The sequence below is a fragment of the Alexandromys fortis genome, unplaced genomic scaffold (genome assembly GCF_014885135.2).
Source record: "Alexandromys fortis isolate MF-2015 unplaced genomic scaffold, M_Fortis_MF-2015_v1.1 scaffold_6, whole genome shotgun sequence".
In the NCBI taxonomy this organism is placed as follows: domain Eukaryota; kingdom Metazoa; phylum Chordata; class Mammalia; order Rodentia; family Cricetidae; genus Alexandromys; species Alexandromys fortis.
The window spans coordinates 18,889,821-18,905,924 of record NW_026067902.1 but is presented as its reverse complement, the minus strand read 5'-3'; the positions used below and the strand labels follow the sequence as shown (position 1 = coordinate 18,905,924).

Sequence of the window (16,104 nt, the reverse complement as noted above, 5' to 3'; positions counted from 1 at the left end):
TACAGAGAAACCCTGTCTTGAAAAACCAAAATAAATAGATAGGTAGGTAGGTAGGTAGGTAGGTAGGTAGGTAGGTAGGTAGGTAGGTAGATAGATAGATATAGCGAGAGATAGATAGATGAAATGGCCTTTAAGGTAAGAGTTTAGTTTGGTTGTTATGTTTATTGTGTGTATGATGTGCCCACATGTGCCACAGTGAATGTGTGTGGTGAGAGAACCTCTGAGGTAAGAGTCTAAACGGGCCCTCTAAAATCACTCCCAACAGTTCTTCTCTTTAGGCCAATGCAAGCATGTGTATCAAAGACTGTTTCAGTTGACTCTGGGCTTCCCCACTTTAGAAACTGACCTGTCATAGTAGATTCTATCTTGCCCTATATTTCCGGCTTACTCTACTCTTGGCCCTCCAAGACTCTCCAGGGCAGAGTTTTCATAGGAGGGTACACTCTGTTCACGTGGCCACTCAGACACTCTAACCAAGGAAGAACAAGGACATCCCTGAGGGAAGGCTCCTGCAGGAAGTACTGACAGCCCTGGAGGGGACTGGATCTGGAGAAACCAGAAAAACTGTCACAAAAAGCACCATGGAGTGACAATTCTGCGGTTATAGGCCAGTATGGCTCTCACATGACCTCATCCACAGAAAGACGAATGAATTAATCTGAGGTTAATCTTGTGGGGGTTCTGTGGCCTGCAGACAACGTGGAACAGCAGCACTGTTGATGAAGGTGGTGGATGTCTCGTGTGTCATGTCTTCTCAGACTCTCCAGCACTTTACACAGGCTTCCCTTTCATCTCTGTGGGAGTTGTGGCTTAATAACAGTAATCAGAGTACCCTGAGCATCTGTGATTTGCAAAACACAGCATTCAGCCTGCTTTGGCCTCCTAAACTCTTAGACTGTAGAACTGTCAGACATGGGGAGGTGGAGTCCTCTGATGGAGGGCTAGCCCACAATGGAATGCAGATCAGTGATGTCCAAGTTACCCAGTGAATGCCTCACATTCTTCTGGCTGTTGGTAGGTAGAACCCAATGGTCTGTAAATGCTTGAAGATCATTGACCTCATGTGAATCCCACAGACCGAAGATCCCAGTCTCTAGCCAAGACTTAGTGTCTTCTTTCATTGAGAGTGCTTGTTTCTCTTTGGTCATGAAGGGGTACGTTAACCCTTTCATTTTCTTTCTTGTGGCAACCACAGGTGGAGCCTGTTAAATGCCGATGGTACTCACTACTGGACTTTTCTCATGTGATCAAGAGGCTTTTGGTCAGAACAAAGTCTGAAGAAGTCATAGGCTCATTTTCCTGAAGATAAGGTTGTAGGGAAAATTGTGCTGAAGAGATGCTGTAGAAGCCCTTAGTGCCCCATCCCAGCCCTGCTGTGTCTACAATAAATCACTTCTCTGTTTTGCTCTAACAGGTGACCTTGGAGAAGGTGCTGGGAATCACAGTATCTGGAGGCAGAGGACTTGCCTGTGATCCCCGGTCAGGTTTAGTTGCCTACCCCGCTGGGTAAGTGCTTTTCAAGAGGTCTTGTTGCATGAAAGCTTATTTTTTGTTTTTTAGTAACACTTTATTAATTCTCTGAGAATCTCATATCATTATTTGGATCAGATTCACTCCCTTCCCCCTGCTGCTCCAGGCCCACTCCACTTTCCTATCATCCAGCTTTGTGCCCCGCCTTCTCTTATCTCCCCCTCCTTTTCTGGCTCCTTCCCTTCCTCTTTCCCTTTTTAAAGGCCCATGAAGTCAAATTTGTGTTGCCCAGCTACTCTTGGTTGTGGGGCCTGACCTTGGCTGCGGTCAGCCTACCAGGGAGTATACCATGGACTTTCCTCTTCCAGTAGCTGTCCAGCCTGTAGCTCCTCACTCAGGAGTGGGACTTCTATCCCCTCCCTACCCCGTCCATGTCAGCACTTTGTCTGGCTTGAACTTACTCAGAGCGTGTGAATGCAGCCACAGCTGCAGTGAGTTCATATGTGCAATTGCCATGTTGTGTCCAGGAAAGAGTTTCTTTGACGTCATCCACTGCCTCTGGCTCTTACCATCTTTCCTGTGACATCTTTAGCCTTGGGGAGAAGAGTGTCAATTACAATTACACTAAATTAGTTGAGGACAGTAGGTTTCTGGAATCTTCTGAGAGATGCATCGAGATTAATGTTTTGATGCCATTTCTGTGAAGAAAATACGTCTAAGTAAAAACTCGGGTGTTGTCCTTGCTATACTCTATACTGGTTGATATTTGGACATCATACCGCTCCTATATCCACACATGCATATCTGTACTTTTCTTATATAGGATTCCCAACGCCATCTTTAAAAAAAAAAGACGCTAATTTTATGTGTATGACTGACCCGCCTACACTCTGTGAACCATGTGTGTGCCCTGTGCCCATGGAGGCCAGAAGAGGACATCAGGTGCCCTGGGACTGGAATTCACATAGTTATGAGTCACCATGTGGGTGCTAGGGATAAAATCCTGGTCCTCTGAAAGAGTAGCCAGTGCTCCTAATTGCTGAGCCATGTCTCTAGCCCCAGCGCCCTCTTCTGATCCATAGACAGATCCATGCCCACCACACCACTGGCCCACCCCACCCCAGCACCACCTTTAACACTACGGCTAGTGATTTTTAATGGCTTTGTTGTGATACCAAATGTTTAAAGTGTCTGACTCAGGCCTGGGATAGAGCTCACTGGCACAGTGCTTACCTATTTTGAAGACCTTAGTTTTGATTCCTAGCAAAATAAAGCTTCAACTCAATGAATTTTAGTAATTTTCTAGAGTTTTGTAGCCATCACTACGATCAACTTTAGAAACTCTATACACTCAGGTGCTCTGCTGTGTGATACCAGTACTGGAGAGGCTGGGACAGGGGCAGGGGAGCACATGAGCCTGCGGGCTTGAGGTTGGTATGTTCTCAGCTCCATAGATGAGGGGAGGAAACTGAGATTCAAGGTGAAGCAGTTTGTTCAGAATGACATTGCCAGTGTCTGTCCTGACCCTAGCGCTATGACTCTACAGGGGCATGGAGTGGGGAAAGGCCAGGCTTTCCGCTTTTTCTCTACCGTCTACCTGCCATTTGAGTTTATGTGCAGAGTAGTCTACCAGGGAGTCTTCTGCCTCTGGGTTCTGAGTTGGGTGTCTCTCCTAAGGGTCTTAGCGTGTTTAGTGTCCATAATTGGGGCCCTGTGATTGCTACAATGGCTCAGCCTGGCAAAAACTGGACACCCCTCCCCCAAGTGACTTGATGAAAGGTCTGCCCTGCTAAATAACCTAGTACTGCCTGCCTCAGGGGAATTCCACTCATCCCCTGCCTGCCCCAGCCAGGGAAAACCAGGCCCCTTCTTGTTGAAGTGGGGCTGGGGCTAGATAGAGTCTGTACAGGAAAGCTTGGGGTACTATCTCTGGTATGCTGAGCCCTGTGTCAAGGCCTTGGGAAGTTTGGAACTCTGACTCCTATCTCCTACCTTCTACCTCTGGGTGCCAGGCCCGGAGCTGTGGAGTATGTGCTTACCTTTACAGACACTTGCAGCCCAGTGTACTGCCTGGGAGTCCTCCTCCTGAGTTGGGCATGGTGTCTTTCAGGAGATTTTCTGAGTACACTTGGCTTTGGCTAACCCTGGGCAACATTCCCAGGTTGGTCTCTGACCTGTGCGTTTCTTAGAATCTGGGTTTCTCTCTTTGCAAATGGCTGCTTCAGCTTTGGTTCCCGTCTGTGGTAGTGTGTGTGTGGGGGGGGGGGGGCTCACTGTTGTGCCCCTAGGCACATGGGAAGCACTCAGTATGTGTGAGTGTAGGCTCTCTTACCTCCTTTGCCAAGCACCACCCTCTGCCCCCACACTGTTCCTGCTGCTCTTGCTGTAGGAGCCAGCTCAGGTATCCTAGAAACAAGAAGAGAAACAAAACTCAGAATCCTCCCAAAGGCCTAGCAGCAACTATCAAACCAAAACAAAATTTTCTGAGAGGAAATGAAACAGCACAGGGAAGGGGGTGGGCAGCATGTGTCAGGCAGAGGTGGGTGGGATTTGAGTGATTGTGGTGTCTCTGGGCCAAGACCCCTCAGCTTTAGTGCCTCCTGCTTCTCTTGTACAGAGCTTTCTCCTATTTTACTTTACCGGTTGTTCCACAGGAAGCCCGCCCCTCACCTGCCATACTTGAAGCGCCGTGTTAGTACCTTTCTCCTTGCTGTGACAAAATTATGTCACAGAAACAGCTTAGGGGTACCCCCAAACTATGAACTAAAACAAACCTTCCCTTCCTTTTTAAAGCATGGCAGCAAGAGCATGTGGCCACCAGTCAGGGCATCCGTGGCCGGGAAGCAGAGAGAGAGAGAGAGAGAGAGAGAGAGAGAGAGAGAGAGAGAGAGCGCGCGAGAGAGAGCGCATGTGGCCACCAGTCAGGGCACTTCCGTGGCCAGGAAGCAGAGAGAGAGGGGCTGGTGCTCAGCTTGCCATCTCCTATTTATTTGGTCCCCAGCCCACAGAATGGCACTGCCCACAGTTAGGATGGGTCTTACAACATAAGCTAACCCAGTTTAGAAACTCCTGCAAGACAGCCATAGAGTTTTGTCTCCTACATGATTGTAGATCTTGTTGCCTTTAGATTATAGATCGTGTTTATATCCTGTCTGGCTGACAATATTAAATATCATATCACATGCCCCTACTTTAGGATGCTAATGTAGTCCTGATGCAGTCTCTTTGAGGACCCTGGTTCGACCAAACCCTCTTATTTGAGCTGGGCTTTTACCCTAGGTGGCTTCATAGTTCTCTGACTGCTTGGCTGGTTGACCGTGGCCCCACTGCCAGCATAACCTGGTGAGCGCTCTGAGCAGAGCAGCTTTTTGACTCCTGGGGCAGGAACTGCAAAGGGATTAGACCTTTATACCAGTAAGAGGAGGCTTCTTGGAGAATTTTTTAGTGGAGAGAAGAGGATAACTCCTTTCCTGAGTGTACCCGTATTGGAGTTTATGCTGAGAGTCCAGCATTACACAGAATCCCCTCCTAAACTGAGCTATAGAAGTTAGTGAGCAAGGGAGGATCAGAGAATGTTAAGGCCTCTGAATAGTCAGGGTGATGAAAGAGACAGCATATAAATAACTGGGACCTAAAGAGGATGCTGGCATTAGATTGGGTGGCTAAAGAGATGGCTCTGTGGTTAAGAGCACTTGCTGCTCTTGCAAAGGACTTGAGTTTTGTTCCTAACACCCACATAATATCTTACAACTGTCTGTACTTCCAGTTCCATGTGATCCAGTGCCCTCTTCTGGCCCTGCAGGCAAATATTCACCCATGTAAAATACAAAAAAAAAAAAAAAAAAATGTCGTTGAGTGGTCAGGGCTTGGTGGGGAGTACTTGAGCCAGCAGCAGCATGGGAAGAAAGCTGTGTGTGAGCTGTGGTGCTAACGTGTGGTCAGCTGCAAAGATCTAAGTGAGGAACAACTATTTTGTTCTAGGAACCAATTAGCTAGTGGTTAATAGAGAGTGAGTGGGAAGCCAGGACCTTAGGAACCATTGTTATGTCCCGACTTCTAAATCTTGCTGCTCACAAGGATTGCCTCTTGTTGGGGAAAGAACTATCTTTGGAGTCCTCTGGGTAAAGAAAACTGTCCTGATGCCCCCCTTCACTAGCCGCGTAGTCATGGAGTTAGCCCTAGTCTTTTATGTTTTTCTTATCTGTGCAGACACAGCAGCCACTTCATAACTAGGTTTTCATCTTTTTTGAGGAGGGGTGTGTAAAGTGTCCCATAAACCAGGCACTAATGGGTCGCATGGCCTGACCCAAGAGGGTTATTTGGAAGGCATTGAATTCTAGGTATCTCAAGAGGACAGCAGCCAGGGGTGTTCCATGTCACACTGGCCACTTTATCTCTTGGGATAATTAAAGCAAATATGGGGGAATTATCTATAATTCAGCTTCTGGATGACACTAGCTCACTATGTATGGAATGCTATAGCATATGTTTGTATACATGTGAGCTTCCTGTTACAAAAGGTAACCTTGGATAGTCTTTTCCTAGTTAGTTTCAAGAAGACTGCCAAGAGCACTCTTAGTTACTTTTGTTATTGCTAAAATAAAAAACCTGACAAAACAACTTCAGGATTTGTTTGGGTTCATATTTGAGGGTACAGTCCAAGATGGAGGGGATGTCATGGTGACAGGGGCATGAGGTGGCAGGACTCACGCGTCTGCAGTTAGATACAGAGACATGAGTTCTGGCAGTGGCTTGTTTTCTCCCTTTAGTCCAGGGCCCCAGCCCATGAGATGGTGCCATTTACATTCAGAGTAGGCTTCCTTCCCTTAATTAAACCTTTCTGGAAACACCCTATAGACATACTAAGAAGCATTCATTACCTGTAACCATGGTGATTCATGGTGTCAAGTTTACAAGATAAAGCATCACAGCTCCACCTCTGATCATCTTATCACTTAAACACATCAGTTTGAATAATAGCATTTCACCAGGACACCTCAAATCTCATTTTAATCTCATACTCCAAAAATACATTCAGTTAGTCTATCTTCAAACACTCCATAGTCTTTAACAGTTTTAATATCCTTTAAAAGTCCAAAGTCCCTTATTAGACTCAAGGCAATCTCTTAGCTATGAGCCCCTTTAAAAGCAATTTTCTTTCTTTCTTTTTTCTTTTTCTTTTGGATTTTCAAGACAGGGTTTCTCTGTGTAGCCTTGGCTGTCCTGGAGCTCACTCTGTAGACCAGGCTGGCCTCAGACTCACAGAGATCCACCTGCTTCTGCCTTCCAAGTGCCAGGATTAAAGGTGTGAACCACCACTGCCCAGCAATTTTTATACTCCAATATAAATGGCACAGAAGAAATATTCCTATTATGACGGGAACACTGGGAGCAGAAAAAGGATAGACGCTCACACAAGACCAAAGCCCTGGATGGCAAACACCAAAAGCTGTAGTTACACATGGAGTCCTTTGAGTCCCAACAGCTGGACAGCTTCTCTCCAGCTCTGCTGCCTTCCTGCCTGCAGTGTGCAGAGACTCTTGGACCAACTTCACTCCATGTCTGCTATTTTTCTAGGTAGACGTCATTTAGCCTTGGTATCCCCAATATGCTAGGGTCTTCATTGGAATTTAGGATTCATTTTCCCAGCTTCATACAATGGCCTCTAGGGGCCTCTGCAGGAACTGTAGCCCTGCCACACATTGCTTGCCTTAGTAGCTTGCTGGAGCCTTGGTGAAAGCCTCCACGACCCACTCACCTTTGCATCTTTTTTTCCACACCTGCAAAACCAGCACCACAGGAAGCATGCTGCCAGGTTCTGCTGCTCGTGTGAGATGCAGCTTGCCAGGCTTCCCACCGCAGCTGCAGTATCTTCCATGTGCCTTGGAAGCTTATCCTGGGGAAACAGTCTCCAGGTGGCCATTACTTGCACTGTTGAATGCTGGCCCTTCAGTGGGTGAGGTCTTGCCCTCGGGGTCCCTTTGCTAGTGTTCCAAATACCATTTCAGCTGCTTTCTCTGCATCCTTTGTATCCACTACTTTAAATACTCTCAAGTTCCTTTCTTTGCCAAACCACACATTTTCCATACCTTTCTGGCACTTTTCTCTCTCCCAGCAGATCCAGATCCGAGCAGTGAGCAGTAAACCTAACTCAGCTTGAATACTATCCTGTCTTGAAATTCCTCTGCAAGGCAAATTAGTCCGCTGCTTTTGAAGTCAGCTGCACTCAAGTTCTCAGGATTCGGGCAAAATGAAGCTAGATTCTTTGCCTGATTGTGACGCCAATAGCCTCTAGCCCAGTTTTTGAGACAGCCCTCATGGCCGCAGCTACCATGTTCTCTCAGCAGTCTGATATTCCAGACTCCCCAGACTAGTCCAGTAAGCTCTGCTCCCAGCATCTCAGGGCTTCTCCAGCCTGCAGCTCATACACTTACACATTCCTTAGGCAGAGGAACCACTTCAGTTTCTTCATAGCCACCCCTCGTCCCAGTTTGACTTATTAGCTACTGTGGTGGCTTGAATAAGCTCCCATAGCCATATTTGAATGCTGCGTCCAGGGACTGAAACTGTTTGAAAGAATTAGGAGGTATGTCATCAAGGGTGGGCTTTGAGGCCCAGTCTGTCTCTGCTGCGGATCTGGCTGTAGCTCTCAACTACTTCTCCCGGGGCCATGCTCCTTATCATGCTCTCTGCAGTGATGATGATGGACTAAGCCTCTGAAACTGTAAGCAAGCCCCCAGTCAAATGCTTTCTTTGGAAGAGTTGCCATGGTCATGGTGTCTCTTTACAGCAACAGAACAGTGACTAAGACAGAGACTCTTGTTGCTGTAATAGAGTACATAACAAAGCAGCTTGAGGAGAAAAAAGCTTACTTTGGGACACAGTTTGAAGCTACAACCCATCCTGGCAGGGAAGCCACGGCAGCAGGTGTGAGGAGGCAGGGAAGCCACGGCAGCAGGTGTGAGGAGGCAGGGAAGCCACGGCAGCAGGTGTGAGGAGGCAGGGAAGCCACGGCAGCAGATGTGAGGCAGCTGAGCACATTGCAGAGAGATGAAATCTATGCTCAGCTTCCTTCCTCCTTTTTATTCAATTCTAGACCTCAGCCCATGGTTTCATTCTCCCTACATTCAGGGTGAGTCTGCCCTCCTCAGTTAAACCATTTTGGAAATTCATAGACGTGCCAAGAGACATGTCAGTGTGGTGAAGGTGACAGTAGAGACTGTAGTGAACACCATGCTGGCTGGGGTGTCCACCGCAGTTCTGGGAGAAACATCTGCTTCACAGAGGAGGAGACTGAGGGTTTTGAAAGTAAAGAAACATGTTTCAGGCCACACCGTATAGTAGCAGATGAGTCGGTCTGACCATGACCACAGTGATCTTCATCTCTATCGCTATACTACCCTTGGGCACCAGGGAGCTATGACTGTAATGTGGAGAAGCATGGACCTGCCTCTGCAGCTTGAGGTCAGAGTTCTGCCCAGCTTTTCAACAGAGTTTGGAGATTTAAGGTGTGTTTTCTCTTTCTTCCTTCTTTCTTTCCTAATTTTCTTCTCCCTCTCTTTCTTCTTTTATTTCTTTCTCTTTGACTCTATCTTCCCCTCCCTCCCATCTTCCCTCTTTCCCTCCCTCCCTCCCACGTTCTCTCCCTCCCTTCATCCTCCCTTCCTCAGGCTCTCATGGATTCCATACTGACCTGAGTCATTATGGAACCCTTGAATTTGTGATCCCCCTGCCTCCACCTCCTGAATGCTGGGGTTATAGGCATGTACCATCATACCTGGTTTAAAGCTCTATTTCCACCTTCCACTAATACTGAGTGCCTGTCTTCCTGGGACTGGGGACCTAACACAACACAAAACACAAAAATGACCTCTTGGCTGAGTTGAAAATGCAGCGATAGGCACCGCTCACAAAGTTAGGTAGAAAATTATAAGTTGCTACATGCGTTGGAGAAAGAATAAGTGATAGTGGTAAAGTGCAGTAAAGAACACGGGGAGCGAGGTTTAATAATAGGATCAGAGGGTAGCATTTTAGTCATGCATGAAGGGACCTCCAGTATGCCCCTGTGAGGCCCTTCTGATTTTACTTAGCCTGAAAGAAATTTGAAGACACGTTGTTTTTTGTTGAACAGCCTGGGCCTGCTTGTGTGTGTGCTGCTCCACTCATGGCTCATATGCTGTTCCTTTGGCTTTGCCTCTGGGAGAGGGAGAAGACAGGTCCTGTGAGAATGAAGCAAGCCTGGGCTTGTGCAGGATTGGGTGCCAAGGGCTCCACCCTTCCTAGCACTAGTGTCCTGAACTGAGGCCCGAAGGGACGTACCCTCCCTCCGTGAGGATGAGCCACCTCTCTGTGCCCTCAAGTTCTAAGTTACAGGAGTCAGCCTGTTGGGCCAGCCCAACCCTGTAGTCCTTATGTTGGTGATTTCAGGGAGCATTGCTGCAAGGGCTTACCCTGCCTGGCAAGGACTGATGCCAGCTGTGCCCCACCCTTCTCTCCCTGGCAGACTGAGTCGTTTGCTAAAAGTCCACTAAGAAGACCAAAGAGGGTTCTCAGGTGTTTAAAGAATAGGTCTTCCTGTGTAGTTGGAAGGACTTAAGTGAGCTGGGCACGTCTCTTCCATAGAGAAATACATGTGTGCTCACTGTGTCTCTCTTTCTCTCTGAGGGGTTAGTTTCCAGTCTGAATAAATAGGAGTAAAGGCTGCACCTTGTGTGTTTCCTTCCCTGCCATGCCTGAAGATTTCCTAGTGAATGAGGCTCATCTGCCTGTAGCCAGTCATCACTCTGCCTGCATTGTCAGGCACGCATGCAGAAGCACACGTGCACACACTCACGCATATGCATGCACACACACACAGTGTTGCTCGCCTTCCTATATCCTCTGTGAGCTTGAACTTAGGAGATGGAGGAAACAGAAGAAATTGTATCCCATAAAGACTCGAATTTGTACATAATAACTAGAAAGGTTTTGGTGTTTTGCTTTATTTTGTTTTAACAGGATCTTGTACAGCCAAAGCTGATCTCACACCTAATGTATAGTTGAGGATGACTGAACTTCTGATCCTCCTGCCTCCACCTGCTAAGGGCTAGGATTGTAAGTGTGTGCCACCACACCAGGTTGGAGTGTTTCAAGCAGTCTGATGCACTGCCCTGTAAAGGCTGCCCTGCTGGTAGCTACCCTACTACCTCTAGGGTGATAGGCGTAAGGGAACACTCACAGGCAGAGCCCCCAGCACCCACTTGTTCTGCATGTGGAGTGTGGTTGGCTGCATTGTGTCATCATTGCAGTCACAGGAGTTCTGTAACAGGGGGCCCTTGTTCATCTGTTACTGGTCAGAAAGCTAGTGGCCCATAGCCTGTCAGACTAGACACCTTTGCTAGAGCTGAGCCTATAGGGGGCTCTTTAGCAGTGCAGGGCAAACTATAAGGAAGGGCTCAGAACACAGCAGCCACAGAAAACTCTGTGGGTCAGCCTAGAGGGTATTATTTTGCACACACCGAATAGTCTTGAATTGTAACTAACGTGTATTTTCATACACCTGTTCAGAAGTGATAGAGTACAGAATTTCCAGAGCCATCTTGGGTTATGTCATGTTTTATGTTTTTAAGGAAAAGTTTTACTTTGTAGTCCAGTCTAGCTTTGAACTCTGTCTTAGTTATGGTTTCTATCGCTGTGAAGAGACACCATGACCATAGCCAACTCTTATAAAGGAAAACATTTAACTGGGGCTAGCTTACAGTTCATAGGTTCAGTCTGTTATTGTCATGGTGGAGAGCATGGCAGCACTTTGACAGATGTGGTGGTGGAGAGGTAGCGGAGAGTTCTACATCTGGATTGGTAGGCAGCAGGAAGAGAGAGTAACAATGAGCCTGGCTTGAGCTTTTGAAACCTCAAAATCCACCCCCAATGACACACTTCCTCCAACAAGGCCACGCCTACTCCAACAAGGCCACACCTCTTAACGGTGCCACTCTCTGTGAGCCTAGGGGAGGGGGCATTTTCAGTCAAAGCACCACAAACGTGGTATATTGCACACTGAACATTTGAAGAGTCAAAGCTTGATTTGGTTGGATGTTGGATGACAGGTGTGCCCCTGAACATGGCTTTTGTCATACTTAAAACCCTTCTGGACCATAGTACTTTAGAAGGAGACTTGGGCTGGATGGTGGTGGTGCATGCCTTTAATCCCAGCACTCAGGAGGCAGAGGCAGGCAGATCTCTGTGAGTTTGAGGTCAGTCTGATCTACAAGAGCTAGTTCCAGGGCAGCAAGGGCTGTTACACAGAGAAACCCTGTCTCAAACCTCCCGTCCCCAAAAAGGAGACTTGGGAGATCAGAAGTTGATGTAGGAAGAGAAAAAAGAGAATAGGGAAAAGGGAGCAGGAGAGCGTGGGGATGAGGGAGGGAGAAAGAAGACAGTTGAGGAAGGCTGGGAGAGGGAATGGATGGTGGTGAGATTCAAGACTTCAGATTTGCTGGGCTGGAGAGATGGCCCAGAGGTTAAGAGCATTTCCTGCTCTTCCAAAGGTCCTGAGTTCAAGTCCCAGCAACCACATGGTGGCTCACAACCATCTGTAATGGGGTCTGGTGCCCTCTTCTGGCCTGTAGGCATACACACAGACAGAATATTGTATACATAATAAATAAATTTTTTTAAAAAAAGACTTCAGATTTGCTGGTCAGTAGAAGTTCTGGTTCTGGACATGTTTGGTTCCACCAAAGGTCCAGCGTCTCCAGAGAACATGTGTGTTCTGTATATTGGATTAGTTTATTGAGCCCAAGACGCTAAGTACTTGTTACCAGTGTGCACCTCTATGTAGTTTCCCACTGCAGTCTCTGTCTGCTTGTCCCTCCTCCCCTCTATGGTGTGCAGCCTCCAGCCTTGCCCCTGTCAGCTACTCCAGTGCCAAGAGGTTAGACAGCTGGACAACAGGCTAGGGCCTGCTTACCACCAAGGGGCCTGCTAAGAACACCGTCTGACTCTTGGCCTCTGGCATATTGCTGCAGCTCCCCTCCCCAGATCTGCCTCTGGGCAGTCAGTCTGGATCTGGTCCCATCTGGAAGCCCTGTCCCCTGGGTGGAAAGGTAGTCATAACCCTTTTTTTTTTCTTCCTGAAATGGGTGCAGACTCTCCACTTGCCTTGGTCTGGTGGTCAGAAAGCCCTGCTGAGGCCCTGAAACCCAGGCGTCCTTTGGCTCAGCCAGAAGCTCTGTAGCATTCTCAAGTCATTCCCAGGTCCTCTCAGGCTATCTCTGCTCCGTCCACCTCCAGTTTATTAGGCCTCCCTACAGTTCTGGTGCCTTGCCTAGCCCCACAGTCTTTCTTATTCAATAGGTGGAGACACACCATCTATAACAATGATTAAGACATGGCTCTAAGCCTGAGAACTGGTTGCAAGCTGAGGCCTGAGCTGGTCAAATCACATTTATTCCTCCATCTTGTGTTCTTTCTTTGGGGTGTGTGTGAAGGTTGTGGGAAGTATCCCTGTTGTGGGGTGTGATCAGAGATGGGGCTGGTACTTACGGTCCTGGTGAATGGGCTTCCACCTGAAGCTGCTGAGATAGACCCTTTGGGTGAAGAATCTCAGAGTTTGATTGATCTGTTCCCTCTGCTGGGTGACCAGCAGTCCCAGGTGGGCTCTTGAAGGAGCTGTGGTCCAGAGCTAAGCATAACATCTCACTCATTTTCTCAGGTGCGTGGTTGTACTGTTCAATCCCCGGAAACACAAACAACAGCACATCCTCAATAGTTCCAGGTATGTGGGCATGGCCTCCAGGGGCTTGGGACAAGGTTTGGCCTTGAGGCCAGATAGGAAGTGCCCTGTAGACCCTTAGCCTTTTGGCCTTGCCTTTGGAAACTACACAGGAAAGGGGGGGGGGGAGTGTGGGAGTAGGGGGCTTAGTTTCCTAGGTCCAACCAAGCTTGCCCTATTTCTTGTAGGAAAACCATTACTGCCCTTGCCTTCTCCCCTGATGGCAAGTACCTGGTCACTGGAGAGGTGAGTGAGGAACAGGCAACAATCCTATGTCCACTTAGGGTGGGTGCCGTCCCCCTGGCTTCTGTCATGTCTTCAGGAGTTGTTCTTAAGCTTAGTGTGATCAGAGTCACTGCAATGGCTTTCTAAAGTGCTCACAGCTGGGCCCCTGATCCAAAGTTGTGTGATTCTGTAACCTAGGATTCCCCAGGTAGCTTTTCTTTTAAAAGCAAAAAAAAAAAAAAAAAAAAAAAAAAAAAAAAAAAAAAAAAAATACGTACTCATTTTTTTGTGTGAGGAAGGGAGCATGGAAATCTCACTCAGGTCATCAGGCTTGGTGTCCAGTGCCTTTCCATGCGGAAGCCATCTCTCGCTGTAGCTTCTAACAGGGTGGGATGGCTAAAGACACATTTTGAAAACCACCACCCTGAACTATTTCTTATCTCCAGGTGCCCCCTGCTGGACACACCAGGAACACAGCCCTTGGTCTTACAAGGAGACAGAATAGTAGGCAGTGCTCCTTCATAGGCCTGGCTGCTTACCAGAGTCATTCAGACACAGAGGCCTGGGCTAGTCTTGTCCTCATAAGTGTCCCCAGATGTTTATTGTGTCTTCTGTGCCTTTGTCTTGATCTTTGCTGTTGAGCAGAGACCCACTGCAGAAGCCGTGTTTAGAAGCCAAGGAGGCAAAAGCCCAAGGAGGCTACACAGCACCTTCCCATAGCTCTCACTCACGCACATTCTTGCTTTCTACAGAGTGGGCACATGCCTGCCGTGCGGGTTTGGGATGTGGCTGAACGTAGCCAGGTAGCAGAGCTACAGGAGCATAAGTATGGCGTGGCTTGTGTGGCCTTCTCCCCTAGTGCCAAGTACATCGTGTCTGTGGGTTACCAGCATGATATGATTGTCAACGTGTGGGCCTGGAAGGTGAGTGGGCTGGGTGGGGTGGCCTTGGCATCCTCCTGGGGTTCTGGTGTGTGCGGGTAGTCAGGGAACTGCTGACTTGAGCAACTTCATTTGTTTCACTGATTTCCATCTCATTCCTGAACAGAATTTGAAGTAGAAACTAGTCACTGGGTACCAAGGGGCTAAAGGGGCTGGCTTTGTGTTTTCCCATACGCCTGAGGAGTTAAACCTTTGAATTCATTTAGAAAAGGATTTGCTTGTCTTTTTTTTTTCTGACCAGTAAATACTAGAAGTTGTTTTGTTTTGTTTCCCAAGTAGAAATTCCTGCTAGCTCCATTCTCACAACCATCTTAGTCCCCAGGGTCAGAGCTTTGATTCTGCTTTAACTTTTCCTCCAGAAAAACATAGTTGTGGCCTCCAACAAAGTATCTAGTCGGGTGACAGCAGTGTCCTTTTCTGAAGACTGCAGCTACTTTGTCACTGCAGGCAACAGGCACATCAAATTCTGGTACCTTGACGACAGTAAGACCTCAAAGGTGAGGACAGACTCTGCCCCCTGGATACTGCTCCAGCTAGCTGCCCGTGGCCTGCTTTGCCTGGGCTGAGGAGTAGTCTTAGAGAGTAGGGGCTTGTGCTTGCCCTCTCCTCCTGAGCACCTCATTTCCAGGGGTAGATGGATGTAATGTCACATCTCCACAGGTGAATGCCACTGTGCCCCTGCTGGGCCGCTCGGGGCTGCTGGGGGAACTGCGGAACAACCTGTTCACGGATGTGGCCTGTGGCCGCGGGAAGAAGGCCGATAGCACTTTCTGTATCACGTCGTCAGGGCTGCTGTGCGAGTTCAGCGACCGCAGGCTTCTGGACAAATGGGTGGAGCTAAGGGTAAGTAATTCTGGCTCCAGGACAGGGTTCAGTTATATCTCAAATTAGGGGAGAACTGGCCTTGGGGCTCTAGACCTGGGGCTGGGCCTCCGTGCATGCCAGAGGGGCTGGATTTCCAGGAGACCCAGGGCTGGTCCCATGACCTGTATGACTGCCTCCTCTTGTTCTTTCTCATCTCTCTCCCCTGCTTTCCTCTTGTGCTCAGAACACTGACAGCATCACAGTAAGTGCTCCTAGGTCTTCCTCTCTTCCTCAGCTGTTTTTTCTCCTTTCTGGGATTTTCCTACCTTAGCATCTTGGCCCCTCTGATGCCTAGAAGGGTCCCCGGTTTTCACCCCACTTCCCAACTGTTCAGGGCTATCGACCTTCTGGGCACATACTGCTGGAGGGAGGGCATCCTGGATAATAACTAGGGCTGCCCCTGCCTTGGCCTGTCTCTCCTTTACAAGTAACTGCTGCAGAGGGCGTGGCAATGATCAAACAAGGCTAAATAGGAAGGTGATGTTACTGACTTGTGCTACTCTGCCCACAGACCACTGTGGCCCACTGCATCTCTGTGAGCCAAGAATACATCTTCTGTGGCTGTGCCGATGGCACAGTGCGCCTTTTCAACCCCTCCAACCTGCACTTCCTCGTTACCCTACCCAGACCCCATGCCCTGGGAACAGACATTGCCAGCATCACTGAGGCCAGGTGAGCTAAGTGGGGCCCACAGTTCCATTCAGAATTTTAGTCAGTACTTCAGGGAACAGAATGAAAAATGTATCGATACTTAACATTACCTGGAACACCTTTGTAGACAAAGAAATCTGGGTTTCTTGGTCTTTGTCAGGACCAAGGAGACTGCATACTGTGAAGGACGACAGAGTGGCT

At 48.3% G+C, this 16,104-nt stretch overlaps 1 protein-coding gene across 2 annotated transcripts in view; it reads left to right on the top strand.

The window, feature by feature from the left end:
• Mapkbp1 (mitogen-activated protein kinase binding protein 1) overlaps positions 1-16,104 on the top strand; it is a 54,621-nt gene that overhangs the window by 25,589 nt on the left and 12,928 nt on the right. Inside the window, exons 1-8 of one of the 2 annotated variants that reach the window (XM_050133151.1) lie at positions 144-1,310; positions 1,415-1,506; positions 13,163-13,225; positions 13,411-13,468; positions 14,200-14,370; positions 14,748-14,885; positions 15,049-15,231; positions 15,764-15,924. In XM_050133151.1, the coding sequence (XP_049989108.1) occupies positions 14,209-14,370; positions 14,748-14,885; positions 15,049-15,231; positions 15,764-15,924 (644 nt within the window). In that variant the 5' untranslated portion in view covers positions 144-1,310; positions 1,415-1,506; positions 13,163-13,225; positions 13,411-13,468; positions 14,200-14,208. Of the gene's footprint in view, positions 1-143; positions 1,311-1,414; positions 1,507-13,162; positions 13,226-13,410; positions 13,469-14,199; positions 14,371-14,747; positions 14,886-15,048; positions 15,232-15,763; positions 15,925-16,104 lie in introns of those variants that run through there. The other variant, XM_050133144.1, reaches the window with a different exon arrangement.